This window comes from Festucalex cinctus, chromosome 15, assembly GCF_051991245.1.
Source record: "Festucalex cinctus isolate MCC-2025b chromosome 15, RoL_Fcin_1.0, whole genome shotgun sequence".
Taxonomy (NCBI): domain Eukaryota; kingdom Metazoa; phylum Chordata; class Actinopteri; order Syngnathiformes; family Syngnathidae; genus Festucalex; species Festucalex cinctus.
The window spans coordinates 22,812,666-22,835,208 of record NC_135425.1 but is presented as its reverse complement, the minus strand read 5'-3'; the positions used below and the strand labels follow the sequence as shown (position 1 = coordinate 22,835,208).

Below are 22,543 nucleotides of genomic sequence, written 5' to 3'. Positions count from 1 at the left end.
TTTTTGTTTTTTTTAAATGTAACCTATTGTATTAATGAAATAAATTAAAAGATACAAAGAATAAGGGGTAGGACTAGATAACTTTTCAACTTCTTCCTACTCCCTTTGAACATGTAAATTGTCATTAATGTTTGTATGTTTCTTCTTTATTTAAAATTTTATTTTCTGCTACTTGTCTATGTTTATTTGTTATGTTTATATGTTCAATAAACAAACAAACAAAAAGAGCCCTAATGCCTTTTGCCTTCTAGAATTAGGCCTCTATGATAAACATAAATAATATGTATGGTACTGCAATTAATGGTTGAATTTTGTTGCCTCGTATTGTACATCGTAGCATACATTTGCCGACACTGACACCAAAGTTATTGCAGACGGTTTCAGAAAATTTATTTGAGTGTATCTTACGTGAGCGCCCCTTCAATATCTGTCGTCTTATGACTCTCTTTACAGTCATTGAAATTATAATCATCTTTACTCAAGAAAGAGCATGGGACAGGGGGTGAGTAAACAAAGCCCCGTCAAACTACTTTCTGCAGTGAGACTCCCACACATGTAAACACCCAATCAATGATTAATAATGTCGTGTTTAACTCATTCACTCCCAAAAACGTATTTATACGTTTTTTGTTGTTGTTGTTGTTGTTGTTGTTGTTTTTTAATGGTAGAGCATACAGAAGATGATGCAGCTTCAGACCTGAAAAGGTCGCTTAAAGCAATGGTAGTTATTACACAAAACGGTCAGCAGGTGGCAACAGAGTATAAGAGAACAGCACGGACCATGTTGCAACGAGCTCTTTTTCCCAGTGTTCTCAACAGGTTTGTGAAAAATGGAGAAACAGGTATATTCTAATGCTAATTGCTGCAAGACAGAAACAGATAAAAATATACCTTTTTTTTCCTGATGAAAAAAAAGAGACTAAATCTTTCTTTTGGTAGGTTCCATGTTTTTATAGCAATAGAACACAACATCCTGTGGGCATTGCAAAATTAGTCAAAAAAAACAATAAAACAGTGAAAACGCCTGGGAGTGAATGTGTTAAAAAGGCAGAAGCTTTGAAACAAACCTGCTACTACTTTGCTGTTTTGAAGTCTGCATGCAAAAGTTACGAATCAGAGGTGATGTCACAGTGAGAAACATGTCGCCATAGTTGCAGTGCAGGCCCGGGAGGGAGGAGTCCACTGCATATAAGTCCAGTGAGCAAGCAGCCAGGTTATCAGTTTGGTCATGATGGAGAAGCTCAGAATCTTGGTTGCAGTTGCGTTGTTTCTGGAGACGGTGTCTGCCTCCTCTGTAAGTTACACGATGTAGTCTTGTTGTGGCCTTTTTTTTTTTTTTTTTGTGCTTTTTTAACCACATGGCTGTAATGTATGTCTCCAGCTCGGAGTGGTGAAGACTGAGGGTGGCAGGGTAAAGGGCGAAAACATTCGTCTTGGGTTCAATCGTTACATGGACATCTTCAAAGGGATTCCCTTTGCAGACGTACCTGAAACGTTTGAAAAACCCGAACGTCACCCGGGCTGGGAAGGTGAGTGGACTGAACCTTGATTTTGAATGTTGGTTAATTAAAGCCTTTAATCAAGATACATTAACTCATTCACTCCCAGCCATTTTCATGTTCTATTGCTATCAAAACATGGAACCTACCAAAAGAAAAATGTCTCTTCTTTCAACAGGAAAAAAAAAAAAAGTACGGTATATATATATTTTTTTTATCTGTTTTTATGTTTTGTAGCAATTAGCATTAGAATTAGCTAAGTTTCATCATTATTCACAAATCTGTTGAAAATACTGGGAAAAAGAGCTTGTTGCAACATGGACCTGGTTGATCTCTTATACTTTGCTGCCACCTGCTGGCCGTTTTTTTTTGTTTTTAATTGTAATAAGTACCATCGCTTTAAGAGACCGCTTCAGGTCAGAAACTGCATCAAAGTCTTCATACAAAAACTCTCGAATACAAAAACCTAAAAAACATATAAATACGTTTTTGGGAGTGAATGAGTTAATAAAAGTATTGGGATACCTTTCACTTTCACTAAATGAAAAAAAAAAAAACATGAACATGTAAGAAAGTATCCCATTTTGGAGCAATAACATTTCTACTCTTCTGAGAAGTCTTGCTACCAATTTTTGAAGTGTGTTTTTGGGTCAGATGTTAGAGAAGCAAGCCTGGATCACACTTTCTCGTTTCTTATTTATTTTTTTTATTATTTTTTTAAGAACTGTCCAATCATGAACATGTCTTTGCTCAGGTGTTCTAAAGGCCACTGAGTACAAGGATATATGTCTTCAGTTGAAACCATTATTTTCCGGCACCAGAGGAAGTGACGACTGTCTCTACCTGAACATCTGGGTCCCTCACGGCCGATCAGGTAAGAACTGGCCCACAGATCGTCATTCATCCATGAATGAAGCATATCCCAGCTGTTGCTGAGACCTGGATTGGTCAGCAGTCAACCGCAGAAGGAAGCCACACAGAAAGCCCTGTGCTGAGACTCGAAAACTGGTCTTTAGGACTGATGAAATGATGCCACCAGCATTATTCAAATTTCACCAAAAATTAATTCTAACTATTTTTCCTCCCCAAGTGTCCACCAATTTACCCGTCATGGTCTGGATGTACGGAGGTGCCTTCATGATTGGAGGATCGATGGGTAGTAGCTTTGGAGAGAATCTATACGATGGAGAGGAGATTGCAAAACGAGGAAATGTCATCGTGGTGTCAATCGGATATCGTTTGGGAACTCTGGGCTTCCTCAGCACCGGAGACTCTCTTTTACCTGGTACTATGACTTTTTAATAATTTGGATATACTCCTCCTAGTTTGCCTTTCCTTACAGGGTTATTCTGTGCCCCGCCATGTTGTAGTTTGGGTGTGTCTGTGGGTACAATCATAGGGATATGGGGGGAGGGGTGGCTTTTCTTTTTATTTGTATTATGGATGTTTTAATTCTTCAGCACTTTGAGTTGCATTTGAATGTATGAAAGGTGCTATATAAATAAAGTTTGATTTGATTTGATTTGATATACTCCAAGATCAAACCACTCAAGGCATATACTGTGACGGCCAGAGATCGTCATTTCCGTCGTTACGTCAGCCTATCATTGACGAATGCGCACCTTTTGGCGAGCGCTTCCGCATTTTCAACAATTTTCAAAGTCTCAAAAAAGTACACGGGCCGTCTGTACTGACCCGGATTCGACGGACGTAAACCTGCTTCCGTCAGTGTATTTATTCGAGCCTCCGCGTCATTAGCGGTAGCACGCACCGAAAAGTGGCCATCCGTATGCGACGGGCCGACGCGACAACGTAAGTGCCCACCTCTGGTTTGACGGCTATAGGTCGTCCAAAAAAAAAAGGAATGGTGTTTGAAACATTTGTCTTTTGGCAGGGAACTACGGTCTTTGGGATCAACAAGCCGCTATTGCCTGGGTCCACAGAAACATCCGCTCATTTGGAGGAGACCCAGATAATATCACTATCTTTGGAGAATCTGCAGGTGGTGCTAGTGTCAGCTTTCAGGTATAGGGATGCTGACCTGTTTGTCTTGCAATATAATTTTTCAATGAAGTCATACCGCCAAATTCATTTGCTCCCAATAACGTGTAAATGCGTTTTTTTATGTTCTAAGTGTCCCAAAGACATATTTATACGTTTTTTGTGTTTTTTTAATGCGAGAGCATACAGAAGGCTTTGATGCAGCCTCTCAACTGCAAAGAACAGTTGCAGAAATGGTAGTTATTAGAACAAACGGCCAGCACGTGGCAGCAGAGCAAAGGAGATCAACCAGGGCCATCTAGAAAAAAAAGCTCAATTACTTACAATTTTAAATAGATTTGTGAAAACTGATGAAACTTAGCTCTCTTCTAATGCTTATTGCTGCAAAATGAAAACATACTATTTTTTTCCGGATGAAAGAAGAGACTTTAATCTTTCTTTTGATAGATTCCATACTTTACACCAACATGGTGAAGCTGCATTTAGCTATTATGCTGCACACAGATGGAATAGGCTACCAACAGAAGTGAAGTCAGCCCCGAGTGTAAATGCTTTCAAATCCAGGTTAAAAACTTTGCTTTTTTCTTATACCTTTGATTAGGGACTTTTAAACAGCTTTAATTAAGTGTTGTTGTTGTTTTTTTTTTTTTTTGTTTTTTTTTGTTTTTTTTTTAAATAATATTAATTATATATATTAATATATTAATATTATTTTAAACTTCCTTATGTTAAATGTTTTAAAGTTTGTTGAATAATGTTTTAAGATTGTTATTGTATGTTTTTTTTTTTTTTTTTTTTTTTTTTAGTAAATTTTGTAACCTATTTTTATTTTTTATTTTTTTTCCTCTGAATGTTAACTGCTGTTTTTTGATGCTTATGTGTTGTCTTTCCTTGTGTAAAGCACATTGAGTTGCCTTGTGTATGAAATGTGCTATACAAATAAACTTGCCTTGCCTTGCCTTTTATAGCAATAGAACACAATATTCTGTGGGCCTTGCAAAATCAGTCAAAATCCAGTAAAACAGCCGGGAAGCGAACGGGATTGCGCAATGTGAAAATGGCTGAGAGCGAATGAGTTAATGAACGGACTGTTAAACTGCCAAAACAAATATCATGCTCAATTATTTTATGGTGGTATGACAGTATGACATTTCCATGGCCACTTTGGGCAGAGACATCTGCTTCGTCTTGTGGGGCGCATGCTAACTTATACATATCTTTTATGTATGTCCGCTCACAGATGCTCACTCCTTACAACAAGGGGCTCATCAAGAGGGGGATCTCTGAGAGTGGTGTCGCACTTTGTCCCTGGTCCGTCATCAGGAACCCACGTACTTTCGCAGAAGAGGTCCTACGACTTGTCTTAGAATATTAGTGCAACTCGTAGACACATAAGTAAAACTGACTTGTGATTTTCCCGCTCTGTTCAGGTTGCTCGGAAAGTCAACTGCCCCACTGATCATACGATGGCTGCCTGTTTGAAGATGGCTGATCCTGTGCGCCTCACAAAAGCCGGCACTTTCACTTTGAGGAGCTCACCTAGCGGTAAATAAGCCACTGACATCACACTGTTCGCGGGCACTTCCGATTTTTACAAAACTTTATTTAGTTTCACATCATTTACAAAACAGTGTCAAAGTCCGTCAGCCCGTCATTGACGTTTGTCCACCTTTCGGAAAGTGCTCCCGGATTTTTTCCTGGTCTGGGGATGCGGGCGGCGGGGGGGGCGAAATAATATCGCATATCACAGTTTTCAAATGCTATACAAAAGTCCATACGGTATCTCAAAGTATGCATTCATATTCTTGAGTGATTTTTCTCCGGACATTAAAGGGATAATAATTACTTAGGTAACCAATCACAGCTCAGCTTGTGAATGTCACATGACCAAACCTAGAAAACAGGTGAGCTGTGATTGGTTACCTGAGTTTAAATTGTATGTGAAAACACGTGTAAGCGTTTTCTCCCACCCACAGCGCCAATTGTCGAGAACATGCTTCTGTCAGCTGTAATTGATGGCGATTTCCTGCCTGATGAGCCTTCCAAATTGTTCCACAATGCCGCTGATATTGACTACATTGCCGGAGTCAATGACATGGACGGTCATCTGTTCGCTTCTGCCGATATCCCATCAGTCAACATGGCAGTGGTCGAAACCTCCACGTAAGCATTTTCTCGGACCAAATTCTTATTTCTGAAAGATTGGATCGATTTTTCTTCTCACGTGCTCCTGCATTCAGTGATGACATGAAGATGCTGTTGGAATCATTCATTAAACACAAGGGAGAGGCTGGTCTGAAAAAAGCATTGTCAGTATATACGGCAGAATGGGGAGATGAACCAAGCAAGGAGGATGTTAAGAGAACGGTTGTGGATATCGAAACAGACTACATCTTCTTGGCTCCTACACAGGTTTCCCTTGAACATCATGCCGCAAGTGCCAGGTGAGAGCATGAATTTACGATACATGTCCTGTTGTACATGTCAAGGTGCATTACATTCTAATAGGGGTGTGAATTGCCTAGTACCTGACGATTCGATTCGTATCACGATTCACAGGTCACGATTCGATTCGATACCGATTAATCCCGATACGAATTTATAAATCGATTGTTGGGATTTTTTTTTCATTCAAATTTAGAAAATACTAATCAGTAAGCTTGTAGAGTGTAAGATTTATATGAAAATGTATTATTTATTTATCTGAAATTTCAGTCTTATAGAGGTTGTAATCTGTTTCATGTTTGAACAGCATTAAAATAAAATATTAAGGCTTAATGTTCCGTTCATATAACATTCTTCCATGCTCAAGGTGTGAATCCTAAAAAAAAAATAATAAATAAATAAAAAAAATAAAATAAAAAAAATCGATTCTGCCGATTATTGAATCGATTCGAGAATCGCGCGATGTAGTATCGCGATATATCGCCGAATCGATTTTTTTTTTTTTTTTTTACACCCCTACATTCTAATATTTGTCTTGTACTCATTTTGGGCTGTAATTGGCAACATTCAAGGCTTGACATGAACACAATGCAGTCTGCTAAATGCGGGTGAATTTGATCTTTTGGTGACACCAACTAGTGGGAGTGGTTTAGGCGGAATGATCCAAATATCGATATTATCGATACCAAGTCAGACTCGATACTGGATTGATACTGGCATTAAATTATCGATCTAGTAAGTAAGTTTAGTTTAGTTTCAGTTTTATGCACTGCTGCGGTTTGGTGAAACAGATGACAGGCATATCACAGTAGTGTGTTTCGATCGTGTTCCATCACGTGACTTAGCATCTCATCTTTGTAGTAGATTGCATGAACACATACAGTATTGTACTTGATTTTTTTTTTCTAGGTGTGTTGTTTTGTGTTTTATATTTGTTGTTGCATGATAATCTTAACATCTTGTTTATTTAGATTGAAAAAAACAAGGGATGAAGGCAGCATTTTTTCTATTTGTAGGTTCTGAACAGTATATGATCAAGTATTTGTTTAAATTTCTTTTCCTACGATCACTTTGTGCACTTTGTTTAAGAACGTTAAGCTATTTTGTTTTGGTTGGCATATTTAGGGGGAGAACATTGATCATGTATTTTCTACTCATTAAGCCCTGCTTTCAATGACATTATTTCACAAGCTTTGTATGCATCTCAGTATGTTGTCTTCTTGTCTCACTAAAGATCTGCTCGCACCTACTCCTACCTCTTCTCTGAGTCCAGCCGTTTGGCCGGCACCCTGAAACCGTATCCCAGCTGGATGGGAGCTGACCACGCCGATGAACTGCAGTACCTCTTTGGAATGCCTTATAGAGTGCCGTTGTTATACTGGAAACACAGCCGCACTCTTACTGACTACATGATCGCTTATTGGACCAACTTTGCCAAAACTGGGTATAAAATAATAATAATAAATAAATAAATAAAATAAAAACAAGTCAACAGCAGCCCATTAAGCTCTTACTCAGTCATTAGTCGATGCTGATTTATTTTTTATTTTTTTTAACTTGTCCACACAGAGACCCCAACAAAGGAGGCTCAGAGGTCCCCGCCACCTGGCCAGAATTCACCAAGGGACGCCGTTACCTGAATATCAGCCATAAGACGGATACGTCCTCAGTGGGCCGGAAATTGAGGAAGCAGCATGTGCATTTTTGGACCGTCACCTTGCCCAACTTGCCTGACGCCTGAGCATCTGCAGCAGCATCATACTCATAATGGGTCATGAAATATCTTTTCAGTGAACCCATGTGCACAAAATCTCTCAAAATAGTTCTGAAAAAGTGAATTGACAATTGTAATTAAAGGAGATAAACCTTGTGGATCATTTGTAGTTTGAAACAAATGGTCTTTTGGGGAATCAAAATCACAACACATATCAAAATCATTGCGTAAAATATTTCGTGAAATACAAATAATCCTTGTGTGGAATAAACAGTTGGGAAAAAACTTGCTAGAGCGCATGAGGCACGGAGCTCATTTCTGATGCAAATTTGAATCCTATAAAACACGCGTAAAGTATGTATACACGAACATGTCAGATTATAGCCATCAGATCATTTTAATCTGCAGCCCCTTGTCAAATTAATGTAACATTTTAAATACAAATTCAACTTAAAAATAGGGTAAGTCAAGACACAACACTAAAAATAAACAGTTCATTTGTTCATTCAGCAGTAGATTTCTGCACCATCTTTTAAATGTAAATTGAAAAATGAGATCATATCAAGCATCATTACTCACTGTTATTCTCACCAGTACACTTATTCCATTAAACTTTTGCCTGATTGGGGAATCTTTGATCAAAAACGGCGCAGGAAAAATGTTTCTCAGCAACGTGGATTCTTGTGTGTTTCTTTAAGCTTCCCTTCTTGGAGAAATTCTGGTCACAAACTGAGCACGCAAAAGTTTTCTCTCCAGTGTGGTTTCTTGTGTGTCTTTTTAAGTTTGCCTTCTTAGAGAAACTCTGGCCACAAACTGAGCATACAAATGGTTTCTCACCAGAGTGGGTTCTTGTGTGTATTTTTAAGCTTTCATTCACAGAGAAACACTGGCCACAAACTGAGCAGACAAAAGGTTTCTCCCCAGTGTGCATTCTTGTGTGTCTTCTTAGGCTTCCCTTCGCAGCAAAACTTTGGCCACAAACTGAGCAGGTAAAAGGTTTCTCACCAGTGTGAGTTCTTGTGTGTCCTTTTAAGCTTCCCTTCCGAGAGAAACTCTGGCCACAAACTGAGCAGGCAAAAGGTTTCTCTCCAGTGTGGTTTATTTTGTGTCTTTTTAAGTTTCCCTTCTCAGCAAAATTCTGACCACAAACTGAACAAGTAAAAGGTTTCTCACCAGTGTGGGTTCTTGCGTGCTCTTTTAAGTTTTCCTTTCGAGAGAAACTCTTAGCACAAACTAAGCAGGAAAAAGGTTTCTCACCAGTGTGGGTTCTTGTGTGTTTTTTTAAACCTTGTTTCTGAGCAAAATTTTGTCCACAAACTGAGCAGGCAAAAGGTTTCTCACCAGTGTGGATTCTTGTGTGTATTTTTAATCTTTCCATCTGAGAGAAGCTTCGACCACACACTGAGCAGGCATAAGGCTTCTCACCAGTGTGGGTTCTTGTATGTATTTTTAAGTCGGCCTTCCGAGAAAAACTCTGGCCACAAACTGAGCAGACAAAAGGTTTCTCACCAGTGTGGACAATCGCATGTCTTCTCAGTTGAGACTTGAAGACAAACGTTTTCCCACACCGAGAACATTTCCAACGTTTGCTGTCAGTGTGAGATGTCATATCACCTTCAGTCAGTTCGTCGTTATCACTGTGAGGAGAGTGTGACGAGTCATCACCATCTGATATTGGAGCTAACCAGCTCACTTCTTGTGAGGCTCCACGGTGGTCTTCATCAGCTGCTGTTATTTGTTGTTTTGAGCTGCTGCTCGGAGGCTCCGCCCATTTGTCTTCTTCATAATCACCTTTATCTTCCGTCTTCAAATGGACACCAGTCAGTAGCAGCTCTGTGAAATCCTCCTCCTCTTTAATGCATGGTGGCAAGCTCTCTTTTTTTATGTGGGGATGCTGTGGCTGCTCCTCTTCCTTAACTTGCAGAGGCTCCAAGTCCTCCTCCTCTTTTACACCAGGGAATTCGGGCTCCAGCCGCTGAGGACGAAAATATTTTTCACTGACATCTGTGGGACACCAGATAGATAGATAGATAGATAGATAGATAGATATCAGCTTTTAAGTGACAGAAAATATTTCTGAGAAGTTTTGCAGTTGTCACAACGGCACTGTTCAGCCTGACAAAAAAACTATATTTAGGTTGAAGAAGTGTGCCCTTTGGTGGTTGTGCGGGAATATAAGAAGAGATATACTGTATTGTTGAAAAGCATTGATTAAACAAGTGACAAACCTGCTCTGTCCAACACAACTCGAGGCTGCTTGCAAACAGCGTCCAACAGTTGACGTTGTCGCCCGTTTTTCTCGTGTGCTCCACAAACCTCCTCTTCGTACTTGACTTTTGCTTTTGTGCACATTTTACACGACATTCACGACACTTTAAGATCACACTTGATTTCTGCTCATTGAACGTTTTGATAGGAAACACGTCTCATTTGTTAGCGGCTAGTAAGCTAAGCTAAAATAAGCTAAGCTAAACAAGGCCGTGATGGTTCGACAAACAACCGAGACGAGTTTAACCAGATACGAAATGTAAATTACAGTATGTTTGACTTCAATAAAATAGAGGTGGACGCCCAGTACCAGGTCTGAGTACGTTCAGTACGAATTCCGACCGGATTACTTAGTGAAGTGGGACGAATATATTCTATATTCTCCCACGTGACATCTACGGTAAGTCTACTAGGACAAAGCGCGTGTCACCAACACACGAGGGGATTAAAACAATTAAAAATTAAAAATAATAAATAACAAAACACAACAAAAAAGGGATTCAAGCGGTCGGTCAAAAAATATTAATAACAGTCAAACGTTATTTGTTTGGCGTTTTAAAATAGAAGCACCAATATTAAATACAGCTTGATTTTGTCGTTTGGCTGTCTGGGACGGGTAAGGAAAAGTTAAATAACAGTTTGATTTTCACATTTTATTTCAGAAACGACAATAGGACATAGCAGGAGACACAAATCGAACAACGGCCCGATTTCTATGTGTTGCCGGAAGTAGAACCGCGAGCAAGATTCATATTGGCGACACTGGTATTTAAAAACGATGTCTTCTGTGTAATGTATAATAATAATAATAATAATAATAATAATAATAATAATAATAATAATAATAATAATAATAAATAATAAGCCCTTGTATCGCGGTGCTGCTGAAAACGTCAGTACACGTCGAGTTTACAACATTTTACGGGCCCTAAACATGGTTCTGAATTTTTATTTATTATTTTTATTTATTTATAAATGCAGTTTAACAAGTTTCTTTTATTGCCCGAGTGAATGAAACAGTAAACTTTCAAAATTGACCTTTTCTGTCTTTGTCATGTTTCTTCGTGTGTTTGAACCCGCGTTTTGTCCATTAAGACTTGCCGTCGATGTCACGTGGGATAATCCACTTCGTTCCAGGATCCTTTCACGTAACCGCACACGCTCATTAATTAATTCGTTCGGAATTCGGACTGAACGTACCCTGACCTCGACACTGGGCTTCTGCCTATGATTTATTGAAGTCAATTAATTACTACATTTCGTGTCTGGCCAAACTCGTCTCGGTTTCTCGTCGAACCTTCTCGGCCTTGTTTAGCTTAGCTTAGCTTAGCTTATTTTAGCTTAGCTTGCCAGCCGCAAACAAAGGAGACACGTTTGCTTTCGAGTCTCGACACATTTACTGAGCAAATATCAAGTGTGAGCTCAAGTGTCATGAATATCGTGTGAAAATGTTCTCAAGAACGAAAGTCAAGTACGAAGAGGAGCTTTTTGGAGCGGAAGAGGAGAAAGAGCAACAATGGCAACTGCTGGACGCCATTTGCAAGCAGCCTCGAGTTGTGTTGAACAGAGCAGGTTTGTCACTTACGTTTCAACAATATTCTTGTATTTACTTCTAAAAGAAACCAACTCTATTGACAAGTTTGCACCCTGTGGTTTATTTGATTGTTACTAACATAACTATGAGATTCTTTTTTTCTTTTCTTTTTTTCCAAAAACATTGCCACTTTAATACATTTTGTAGGAACGTTATAGACCCTTCCAGTGTGACGTCACGTTGAAGTCCGCCCCTAGCGGTGGAGGGCATCGCGTCAATGCGAGTGAATTAGAAAACAATCCGTTTGAGCTAGAAAATAGGTCAAACAGTTGATTAATCAGCGACCAATGCTCTGGTGAACTTGTGCGCGGCCGACAGGTGCTCTAATGGCTCAAACAGAGATTAGATCGCTCTTTCGGCTGCCGGCAGTGATTCTAAACCAGGCGTAGTGTCCTACTCGGGACGTTTTTTGTGACACTTGACATATTTCCTGAGCTCGCCGAAAGTCAAGCTCTCTACATTAATTTCTTATGGGTTGTTTGCCCCCCAGGGAGGCGCCGCGGGAGCTCAGCGGTAATATCAGCTGGAATGGTCTATAGATGGTTCTCACCTTTTTCGGATTACCCAGAATGCACTTCCGAATCAAAAATGCTCTTGAACCAGTAGACTTTTTGACTCTTGGGATCACCAAAAGACCAGCGTGTTGCGAACAAAGCTTTTGTTTCAGAATATACGGTATTAAATCGGCGAGATTAGAAGGAGCTAAGCCATGTAATATTTATTTATGGCAGCTGTCCTATGAAAGAAACATTTGTCCAAAATTTGTTTTTCGAGTAGGAAAAAAAAAATCAATTCTCAGAAAATAGCCATCAAGGTAACCCCAAACGTGTGTAAATGGATACATCTAGGATCCAAAAACAAACTCTGTTTACACATTGTCACCAGACCTATTTAAACTATTTTAAATGTACTTACGTGCGTTATTAGCAATAGCGCAGATACGTGTTTACGTGCGCTCCTTTTGACGTCATTTAACAAGCCTCGTGTTTCAGTAAATAACAGCGGACTTTCGATAGCAGGCTGTTTTAAGCCCCAGCTTAGCACATTACAGCCGTCAAAGTTTTGTCAAGGGAAATTGCAGACCATAATGTTAGTCGAGCCAAAGATGATAAAAGGCTCCTTGATATAACTTGATCCACAGAACTATGTTTGAGAGCGTGGTTCCGCACGAGTGTTGTGGTGGACAGGACATACGCTGAGTTCATGTTTCCTGTTCTCTGATGTTCATCAGTGTTTTACAATGCCTCTCTTACTTTATGCTCGACATGCATTCGTGAGCTATTATAACTAAGTTCCATGGCCCTCAAATGACAACCAATATGAGTTGCTGCTGCAAAGACACCGTTGTGCCCACAACTGAGGTGCATGGGAGGGTGAGCTTTAAACGACAACAACAAAAATCAATACTTCTGTTCACTGTATTCAAGATAAACACCTCTGATTTTTTTTTTCTCCACCTTAAACATAATAAGATAAACATTATCCAATTACAACTTATATTCTGATAATTACATCAGTAGGCAGCCATTGTAAAATTGAGTCAAATTGATGTAATCATCACAAATATTATTTAATTTGATCAAGAATAAGTACTAAAGACTTTATTATTGATTACATTTATGACAACAATTGGGAATTAAAAAAATACATTGTTAAAGTGAAAAGTAAACAATAATGATTAATTTATTTATAATTGATTCATACATGTCCTAACATCCTACTAGGTCATAAATTCCCAATCTATTTTCACTCTTTGTTCCCCCACTCACCTTCAACCCCGCTGGTCCCTCCTTCCTTCCTTTTTATTTAGTATTTAGAACAGCAGTGTTTCCACTCAGAATTTTGTCAACAGCGGCGCTAGACAGCAGTCGACGGGGGTGGGAGCGGGGTGGCTTTACATTTAATGTGCGCTTTGCATAAAAGTGCACCGTGTTATTGCCGCGTGCTTGCTAAAACAAACGGGTTGCAGGAGCAAAGCAGTGACTTCGGTTCTACTTTATTCAATGATTTAAGTGTACTCGCGTTATGTTTTGATCAATCTTCATTTACAAATCCATCAACGTCCTCATCATTTGTATTCGTATTGAACAGCTGAGCAATTTCTCCTTTAAACATGCCAGGTTCAGGCTAGACTTGAGTTCGGAGGATTTATTTATTTTTATTTATTTATTTTGCAGGCTGCAGACTGACTTAGCATGCCCATTTTTCAACACAATCTCTTTGTTATCCCGACCCAAGATCGGTCCCTTCCTCATTCGACTCCTTTTCTTAATGTTGACATTCCAGGTCTCTGGGTTTGTCATGTTCTTCCTTCCCAGATGAGCATATCTATCACCACCTGAAGACCACCGAAACGGCTTCTCTTTCTAATTCAAAGAAAAACAAAGAAAATATGTATGAGCTGCGTAGATTTGTGTGCAGTAGGGCTGAACGATTTTAGGAAAAAAGTAATTGGGATTTTTCTGACACATATTGTGATTTCTGGATTTGCAATTTTCTTCAAATGAAGCTTTAGTACAATATTGATAATGTACAGTCACATTTACAAACATGACAGAAAAGTCATTTCAATTTCCACGTTCCTGATATTCACGCCATGACTGCTTCCATTTTTTTTTTTTTATTCCAAAAATTTATGATCTTCCCAGAAATTCCATAATTCAACATTTTGTACCCCCCATTTTTTTTTCTAAAAAAATATCCATAACAATCATTGTTATGAGAGTCCACTAATTATCGTTATTTTTTCATAACAAAATACAGATAAGCCATAACGTTTGTAATACTTTTATAATCCAAAATATAAAATGCACAACAATAAAGTCAAAACAAACTCACTTGACCAAACCATGTTTATCCTCTGTCCTGCAGATATCAGTGAAAAATATCTTCGTCCTGAGCGACTGGAACCAGAGTTCCCTGGCGGGAAAGAGGAGGAGGACTTGGAGCCTCTTCAAGTTAAAGAAGAGGAGCTGCTGCCGCCCAACATAAAAAAAGAGAACTTGCCACCATGCATGAAGGAGGAAGAAGACTTGGAGCCTCTTCAAGTTAAAGAGGAGGAGCAGCCACAGCCTTCCAACATAAAAAAAGAGGAGGATTTCACAGGGTTGCCCGTCTCTGGTGTCCATTTGAAGACTGAAGTTGAAGGTCATTATGAAGAAAACAAATGGGAGGAGCCTCCAAGCAGCAGCTCAAGACAACAAATAACAACAGAAGGTGTTGAAGACCACTGTAGAGGATCACAAGTAGACAGCCGGTTAACGCCAATATCAGATGGTGACATTTCACACACTCCTCACACTGATAACAATGAACTGTCTGAAGGTGATATGACATGTCACACTGTCAGTAAATGTTGGAAATGTTCTCAATGTGAAAAAACTTTTGGCAGTAAGTACAAATTGAAAAAGCATATGATTGTCCACACTGGTGAGAACCCTTTTCCTTGCTCAGTTTGTGGTAAATCATTTGTTACGAACACACACTTAAAAGTTCACACAAGAACCCACACTGGTGAGAAACCTTTTGCCTGCTCAGTTTGTGGTCAAAAGTTTGCCCTGAATGATAGCTTAAAAAAACACAAAAGAACCCACACTGGTGAGAAACCTTTTGCCTGCTCTGTTTGTGGTCAAAACTTCTCTGCGAAGTCAACTTTAACAATTCACACAAGAACGCACACTGGTGAGAAACCGTTTGTCTGCTTAATGTGTGACCTCAAATTTTCTGATAGGGGAAGTTTAAAAAAACATACAAGAACCCACACTGGTGAGAAACCTTTTGGCTGCTCAGTTTGTGGTCGACGTTTCTCTCAAAGCGGAATGTTAAAAATACACACAAGAACCCACACTGGTGAGAAACCTTTTTCTTGCTCAGTTTGTGGTAAAGGATTTGCTAAGACTGAACACTTAAAAATACACACAGGTACCCACACTGGTGAGAAACCTTTTGCCTGCTTAATTTGTGGGAAGAAATTTGCTTTAAATGCATACTTAAAATTACACACAAGAACCCACACTGGTGAGAAACCTTTTGCCTGCTCAGTTTGTGGTCAGAAATTTGCTCAGATTGCACACTTAAATAGACACACAAGAACCCACACTGGTGAGAAACCTTTTCCTTGCACAGTTTGTGGCCAGAGTTTCTCTCAGGAGGGAAGCTTAAAACAACACACAAGAACCCACACTGGTGAGAAACCTTTTTCCTGCTCAGTTTGCGGTCAAAGATTCCCAAGTGAGGCAAAAACTAAGAGGCACAATTGTGTTGGCAGCAGAGTATAATAGATGAACCGGGGCCATGATGAAAACAAGCATCCACAATTTTTAGCAGATTTGAGAATAATGATGGAACTTCGCTATATTCTAATCCTAATTGCTGCAAAACTGAAACAGATAGAAATATACTTTTTTTTTCGTGATGAAAGAAGACTAATATTTATTTTCATTGGTTCCATGTTTTCATAGCAATAGAACACAATATTATATGAGCCTTGCAAAATCAGTCAAAATACAGCAAAACAGCCGGGAGCGAAGGGGGTCGCTTCAGTTATAATGACGGAGAGTGAATCAATGAGTTAATGAAGTTTAATATGATCTAATTTTTGAAGAATGAACCATCTGCCTTTCTTAATCGTCCTCCAAAGGTGCAAAACCGTCGAACTACATGCAAAACACGCTGTTTCTTGCCACCCGGCTCCTGTGATTCAACGTGAAGCGAACAATGACGTCACAAAGGATCATAATCTAGCATGTTTATACATAAATGCACATTTGTATGCACTATCCCTTTATATAATCATTAAAAAAAAATCCATTTTATGGGATGGAGGGTTTTGTGGAAAAATATCTGGGAGTGTGGTTTCTATGTATGGTGTTGGTGATGTCATTTGATAAATGTCTTCAAAAAAAAAAAGTTGTAAAAAAATCCATGTTTGATATTAAAGATACAGTGATTTTAGCTCATCTACATTTTTGTGATGATTTTTATTCGTAAAAACGTAAATCTTAGGTATATGCTTGAACTTTTCATACCACATATTGTCTACTGAGGAGTTAAAAAAAAAAAAAAAACTTTATCGCTCTCCTGTCTACTTATACACCTGTAAACTGATTAGTACTTCTTCCTTCAATTAGACTTGTGAACAAATGAATAGATGCAATGGTGACACCTAACGGTCAACTTAGTTGCCTTCATGCATGTCAGAAATGGATCCTTCATCTAGTAAGTCAATGAATGATTGATTGACATTCTTTGTGGTGAGATAAAACACTGTACCTGATTATTATCCTGAATAAAGTACTGCTCTTCAAGTGTGTGTTTTCTGTAAATGATGTACTCACGAGTCATCATTTGTGCGTCCATGAGAAAGCAAGTTTATGTCGAATATGTTGTGTATTGTTGCTTGAGTAACTCCGTCAATGGCTGCTAATTTCACTTTGTTCATCAATGTCTTCTGTTAGTGAAGCTAGCTAAACTAGCCATATTGTGTCGAATTGAGGCGGATTTGTACATGAAAAAAAAAATATACCTGTTAAAAAAAATTATGAAATGCAGGTAAAAAAAATTCTTGAGTTTTTGTCCCAATTAAATCTTATGTAAGAAGTGGGCGCTCTCTCACAAGATGAATTCTTGCGGTATTTGTGAGTTCACAAACTCCAGATATTGCGGAGAACTCCCTTGAGTGAAGCTCAATATCAATGTGGCTATTGCCAGGTTACACATTCACAAATGTATATGGAAAAATTGAAAACCATCCCCTGTTTTGTTTCATATTTAATTTCAGTCACATTTTGCTTCCTTGTCAATACTTTTGTTTTGAAATGTAAGACTGAATGTATTTGGCTTGTGGAAATGTGAAACTGCCTGGCTGTTTTTTCTTCTTTTTTTTTTCCTTTTCTTTTTTTCCTTTTTTTTTGTAACACAAAGTTATCTCCCAGCGTTTGTGAATTGTTTTTGTTAAAAAAAAAAAAAAAAAAAAATGCGGTGACGTAAGTGGTCTGCGACACAAGCGGAAGTGACGTAAGTGGCCTCCGCTACATGCCACTGCTACTACTGTTTTTTTCTTACTACTTTAGCCCTAAGCAACCAGACGCACTTCACTAAATAATTCATCCTGAACCGACTGATGCCTTGATACCATGCGTACATCGCTACTTCAATAGTTGCACCTTCGTGTCCTGTTAAACTCGTCGCAGTTGCTCGTCGAAACTTAACGGCCTTCTTTAGCTTAGCTAACTTTAGCTTAGCTTAGCTTGCTGGCCTCTAACAAAGGAGACGCGTTTGCTATCGCACACGTTGATTCAGCAGAGATCAAGTGTGAGCTTAAGCTGTTGTGAAATGTACGCAAGAACGAAAGAGAAGTACGAAGAGGAGTTTTGTGGAGCACAAGAGGAGAACGCGCAAGAACGTCAACTGCTGGACGCTGTTTCCGAACTATCTCCAATTGTGTTGAACACAGCAGGTTTGCATTGTGTTAAGTCAATACGTTTTAACAATACAGTCCCGTGTTTATTTTCAACAAGTTTTGTTCTGTGTTTATTTTACGGGTTGTGTGGGACGTGACGTTTAATTAGGGTGGCCAAAATTTGGTAAAATAAAAACGCCCGATCTCGAGATACTTAAATGATGCGCAGTGGATGTTTTTGCGGTTTTTACAGAACTTTCTTTACTTACACATAATTTACAAAAGAAATTCAAATTGCAGATATAAAACTAGCAAACATGGTTTACATAAAAGAAGGTTGACAGTCATTTAAAACACGTAAAAATCGATTAGTCAAGTGTTTTACAATTGTCAAATGTGACAAGGGAAAAAGTTCTTTTTGTCTGTTTTTTTGTTGTTGTTTTTTCATAAAAAACAGAGAATTTGTCTGTCCACGATGTTACCATCCACTACTATATACTTAGACTGCACATATCACATCTGGTTTTCCACAGTTTCTCACAAACAACTGTTATAATAGTATGGAACTTTTTTCTTCTTTGGGGGATTTTTTTTTCTATCAAACCATACATAATAGTAGCATAATTCACATCAATTTTAAGACTAATATCTTTCATCATCACCCAGATCTGCTGAGTTCTATTACATTCCATTAATAAGTGTTGTTGTGTTTCATCCTCTGAACAATTAATCATAGGACACTATTTTGTCTTTACATAAGACCATGACACATTTGACCTAGTGGGAAGCTTGCTGACCACAATCAACCACCTTATGTCCTTCATTCCCTCCGGAATTATGGTATTATTATTGTTATTTTTTTTTTTTAAATGTAGAGTGCGGATCACCATCATATCTTGCGTCATTTATTTTATTTATGTTTTTGAAAAATCATTTCACATGTTAAACCATTCCATTTGATCTTTAAATTGACATATTTTGAAATAAAATTAATTACATTAATTTATACGCTGGACCCTGTCTGGACAGATTTTGGGGAACTCTTGTCGAAGAAAGGGCAGAGCAATCGGCACTGCAACTCTTCAAAACTAGCACGTTTTTTTCCCCAGCAGACTGGATGAATGTCAGCCAAAGCGGAATTGTTAGTTTTGTAAGCAAACATTTATATTACTCTCCCTTATTTCCATTTCTATAACGCCTTAATTCCAAAATCAGGCTGTTGTTTCCCCCCCAGGGTTGCAACAGCTACCAGTAAATCTAAAATTAGGTTGGTAAAAAAAATTCTGAGAGAAATCCAAAATATTTTTTCTTCTTCCAGTCTGCCTCAGGAGCTTTGTTATTTTGGCAATGGCTGTTTGTTTCTTTATTAACTGATCAGATTTCATATTCATGAAATTTAATATTCACGAAGGCTTAGATTCTGTTGAAAGACCGTTTCTTGCTTTCATCCCTAAAATGCAATTCACAAGCAAACTTGCAAGCTCCGCAATGTGTTCAGCCACGTTGGTTCACCAGCCGTCGTCTCTAAGCAGCCAAAGAGACTGACGTGACTAAACCGTCTGTTTCTTTTTTCCCCGCAGACATCACTGAGAAAAATCTTCGCCCTGAGTTTCCTGGCGTTAAAGAGGAGGAGCAGCCACAGCCCCCTGACATAAAGGAAGAGGAGCAGCTCCCACCATGCATTAAAGAGGAGGAGGATTTCACAGAGTTGCCTGTGACTAGTGTCCATTTGAAGAATGAAGGTGAAGGTCATTATGCAGAGAAAAAAGAAGCGGAGCCTCGAAGAAGCAGCTCCAGTCAACACGTGAAAATAGAAAGTGATGGTGAGAACTGTGGAGGATCACACGCAGTCAGCTGGTTAGCTCCAATATCAGATGGTCATGACATGTCATGCGCTCCTCACACTGATGGTGAACAGTCTGAAGGTGATATGAAATATCACACTGACCGCAAACGTTGGGAATGTTCTCACTGTGGGAAGACCTTTGGCTACAAGTGTACTTGGAAAAACCATATGATTGTCCACACTGGAGAGAAACCTTTTGCCTGCACAATTTGTGGTCAGAATTTGTCTAGTCAGGGCAATTTAAAAACACACATAAGAACCCACACCGGAGAAAAACCTTTTACCTGCTCAGTTTGTGGCCAAAGTTTCACTACAAATTTAGGCTTAAAAATACACACAAGAGCACACACTGGTGAGAAACCTTTTGTCTGCTCAGTTTGTGGTAGAAAATTCTCCCAGAAAGCAAACTTTCAACTCCACACAAGAACTCACACCGGAGAGAAACCTTTTGCCTGCTCGTATTGTGGTCAAAAATTCGCTCAGAGTTCAACCTTAAAAATACACACAAGAACCCACACTGGAGAGAAACCGTTTGTATGCTCAGTTTGTGGTCAAAAATTTGCTGTGCGTGCAAACTTAAAAATACACGCAAGAGTTCACACTGGTGAGAAACCTTTTTCCTGCACAGTTTGTGGTAGAACGTTCTCCCAGAAGGCAAATTTAAAAATACACACAAGAACCCACACTGGAGAGAAACCTTTTGAATGCTCCGTTTGTGGTCAAAAATTCGCTCAGAATGAAAGCTTAAGAACACATACAAGAACACACACTGGTGAGAAACCTTATCCCTGCTCACTTTGTGGTCAAAACTTTTCCCGGAAGGGACACTTAAATATACACAGAAGAACCCACACTGGTGAGAAACCTTTTGGCTGCTCAGTTTGTGGTCAAAATTTTGCTCAGAAGGGACACTTAAATGTACACACAAAATCCAACACTTGTGAGAAGCATTTTGCATGCTCAATTTGTGGTCAAAGATTAAATAAGAATGAAGCTAAGAGTCACAAGTGTCCTGGTGAGAATAGCAGTAATCAGTGAAGCTTGATATGATCTGATTTTAGCAGAGCTGGCCAAAACCATCATTTAGGTACATTAGCCCATCATTGGTGGATGCCCAACTTTGGGCGAGTGCTTCTGCTTTTTCGGCAAGTGCTTTATGATGTGAAGCCTCGAAAAAACGTTAACTTAGCAACGATTGAAGCAGATTTGCGTCCGTCAATCCGGGTCAGCGCAGGCGGTGCTTCTCGGTCCATTTAGTTTTTACAAGTCTTCGCGTCATAAAGCACGCGCCGAAAGGTGGGCATCTGTCAATGACAGCCAATGTAACGACAGTTTTACCCAGCGCTGCATTTTAGCCATTTAAAATATGGTAAAGAAAGCACGTTTCTTGCGCATTAGCACAGCAAAATTCGCATATGCAACTGATAGTAGCTTGCCTCCATGGCTTGGCTAAAGGAAAAACGTTGAGTCTCCGCCCAGAAACGTCCTGGACGGGCCAAAACAAATCTGTCAGACAGTACCTTTTAATATTGGCGATACTTATTGTAAATAATCTACATTCATACTCTACATTCTTTGTGTTCTGTCAAACCTTGTATTCTTTAAGTACTTTCTTATAAGTCTCCTTTGGACGAGTGTTGAGAATTGGCACTCGTGCTCAAACACTCTAAGTTGATTGATTGATTGATTGATTGATTGATTGATTGATTGATTGATTGATTATGATGTTTAGATATTGTTACATCCCTATTTAAAAGCTGATGAAAACCCCATGAATAAAATCCTTGTGTGTGGTTTTGTGGAGTCCAGTTGATGAATAACTGTATCTAAAAGCACAGGACTTGCATCATTGTTGAAAAAAAAAAACACCTTTAACCTCTGTTTAAAAAACAAAAAACAAAAAAAAAACGCCATACTATACATGGTCGTTTGAAAAAAAAAAAAAACTGAAAAAAAAATACCTTACTATACATGGTCGTTTGAAAAAAAAAAAAACGCCTTAGTATACATGGTCGTTTAAAAAAAAACAAAAAACGCCATACTATACATTTTCGTTTGAAAAAAAAAAAAAAAAAAAACGCCTTAGTATACATGGTCGTTTAAAAAAAAAAAAAAATGCCATACTATACATGGTCGTTTGAAAAAAAAAACAAAAAAAACGCCTTAGTATACATGGTCGTTTAAAAAAAAAACAAAAAACGCCATACTATACATGGTCGTTTGAAAAATAAAAAACGCCTTAGTATACATGGTCGTTTTAAAAACAAAAAAAACAAAAAAGGCCATACTATACATGGTCGTTTGAAAAAAATAAAAATATATATATTTTTTTAAAACGCCTTAGTATACATGGTCGTTTTTTTTAAAAAAAAAAACGCCATACTATACATGGTCGTTTGAAAAAAAAAAAAAAAAAAAAAAAACGCCTTAGTATACATGTTCGTTTTTTTAAAAAAAACGCCATACTATACATGGTCGTTTGAAAAAAAAAAAAAAAAACGCCTTAGTATACATGGTCGTTTTTTTAAATAAAAAAAACGCCATGCTATATATACATGGTCGTTTGAAAAAAAACAAAATTAAAAAAAACGCCTTAGTATACATAGTCGTTTTTTATTTTTAAAAAAACGCCATACTATACATGGTCGTTTGAAAAATAAAAATAAAAAACGCCTTAGTATACATGGTCGTTTTAAAAACAAAAAAAACAAAAAAGGCCATACTATACATGGTCGGTTGAAAAAAATACAAATAATTTTTTTTTTTTTAAACGCCT

At 38.4% G+C, this 22,543-nt stretch overlaps 3 protein-coding genes across 3 annotated transcripts; 2 read left to right on the top strand and 1 right to left on the bottom strand.

Moving 5' to 3' along the window:
• Nucleotides 1-1,192: 1,192 nt before the first annotated feature.
• Nucleotides 1,193-7,817, top strand: LOC144002127 (bile salt-activated lipase-like). Its single transcript, XM_077497079.1, has 11 exons — nucleotides 1,193-1,294; nucleotides 1,382-1,529; nucleotides 2,254-2,373; nucleotides 2,590-2,784; nucleotides 3,394-3,524; nucleotides 4,741-4,848; nucleotides 4,931-5,045; nucleotides 5,477-5,663; nucleotides 5,741-5,944; nucleotides 7,180-7,389; nucleotides 7,515-7,817. The coding sequence occupies exons 1-11, from the start codon at nucleotides 1,229-1,231 to the stop codon at nucleotides 7,684-7,686; spliced, it is 1,656 nt and encodes a 551-aa protein (XP_077353205.1). The 5' UTR covers nucleotides 1,193-1,228; the 3' UTR covers nucleotides 7,687-7,817.
• Nucleotides 7,498-10,326, bottom strand: LOC144002129 (uncharacterized). Its single transcript, XM_077497081.1, has 2 exons — nucleotides 9,888-10,326; nucleotides 7,498-9,663 (listed from the first exon to the last, which is right to left on the bottom strand). Exons 1-2 carry the CDS (start codon nucleotides 10,021-10,023, stop codon nucleotides 8,267-8,269), a joined length of 1,533 nt encoding a protein of 510 aa, XP_077353207.1. The 5' UTR covers nucleotides 10,024-10,326; the 3' UTR covers nucleotides 7,498-8,266.
• Nucleotides 10,327-11,015: 689 nt separating this feature from the next.
• Nucleotides 11,016-21,564, top strand: LOC144002815 (uncharacterized). Its single transcript, XM_077498390.1, has 4 exons — nucleotides 11,016-11,499; nucleotides 14,393-15,792; nucleotides 17,759-17,978; nucleotides 19,502-21,564. The coding sequence occupies exons 1-4, from the start codon at nucleotides 11,376-11,378 to the stop codon at nucleotides 20,803-20,805; spliced, it is 3,048 nt and encodes a 1,015-aa protein (XP_077354516.1). The 5' UTR covers nucleotides 11,016-11,375; the 3' UTR covers nucleotides 20,806-21,564.
• The last annotated feature ends 979 nt before the right edge of the window (nucleotides 21,565-22,543 follow it).

Excerpts from the sequence above, each read along its gene's own strand:
- LOC144002127 (XM_077497079.1), top strand. The coding sequence starts at position 1,229 with ATGATGGAGAAGCTCAGAATCTTGGTTGCAGTTGCGTTGTTTCTGGAG. Across the intron at positions 1,530-2,253 it reads ACGTCACCCGGGCTGGGAAG|GTGTTCTAAAGGCCACTGAG; the intron begins GTGAGTGGACTG and ends GTCTTTGCTCAG. Across the intron at positions 7,390-7,514 it reads ACCAACTTTGCCAAAACTGG|AGACCCCAACAAAGGAGGCT; the intron begins GTATAAAATAAT and ends TTGTCCACACAG.
- LOC144002815 (XM_077498390.1), top strand. The coding sequence starts at position 11,376 with ATGTTCTCAAGAACGAAAGTCAAGTACGAAGAGGAGCTTTTTGGAGCG. Across the intron at positions 15,793-17,758 it reads ACAATTGTGTTGGCAGCAGA|CTTAGCTTAGCTTGCTGGCC; the intron begins GTATAATAGATG and ends AGCTAACTTTAG. Across the intron at positions 17,979-19,501 it reads AATTGTGTTGAACACAGCAG|ACATCACTGAGAAAAATCTT; the intron begins GTTTGCATTGTG and ends TTTTCCCCGCAG.
- LOC144002129 (XM_077497081.1), bottom strand. The coding sequence starts at position 10,023 with ATGTCGTGTAAAATGTGCACAAAAGCAAAAGTCAAGTACGAAGAGGAG. Across the intron at positions 9,664-9,887 it reads AGTTGTGTTGGACAGAGCAG|ATGTCAGTGAAAAATATTTT; the intron begins GTTTGTCACTTG and ends GGTGTCCCACAG.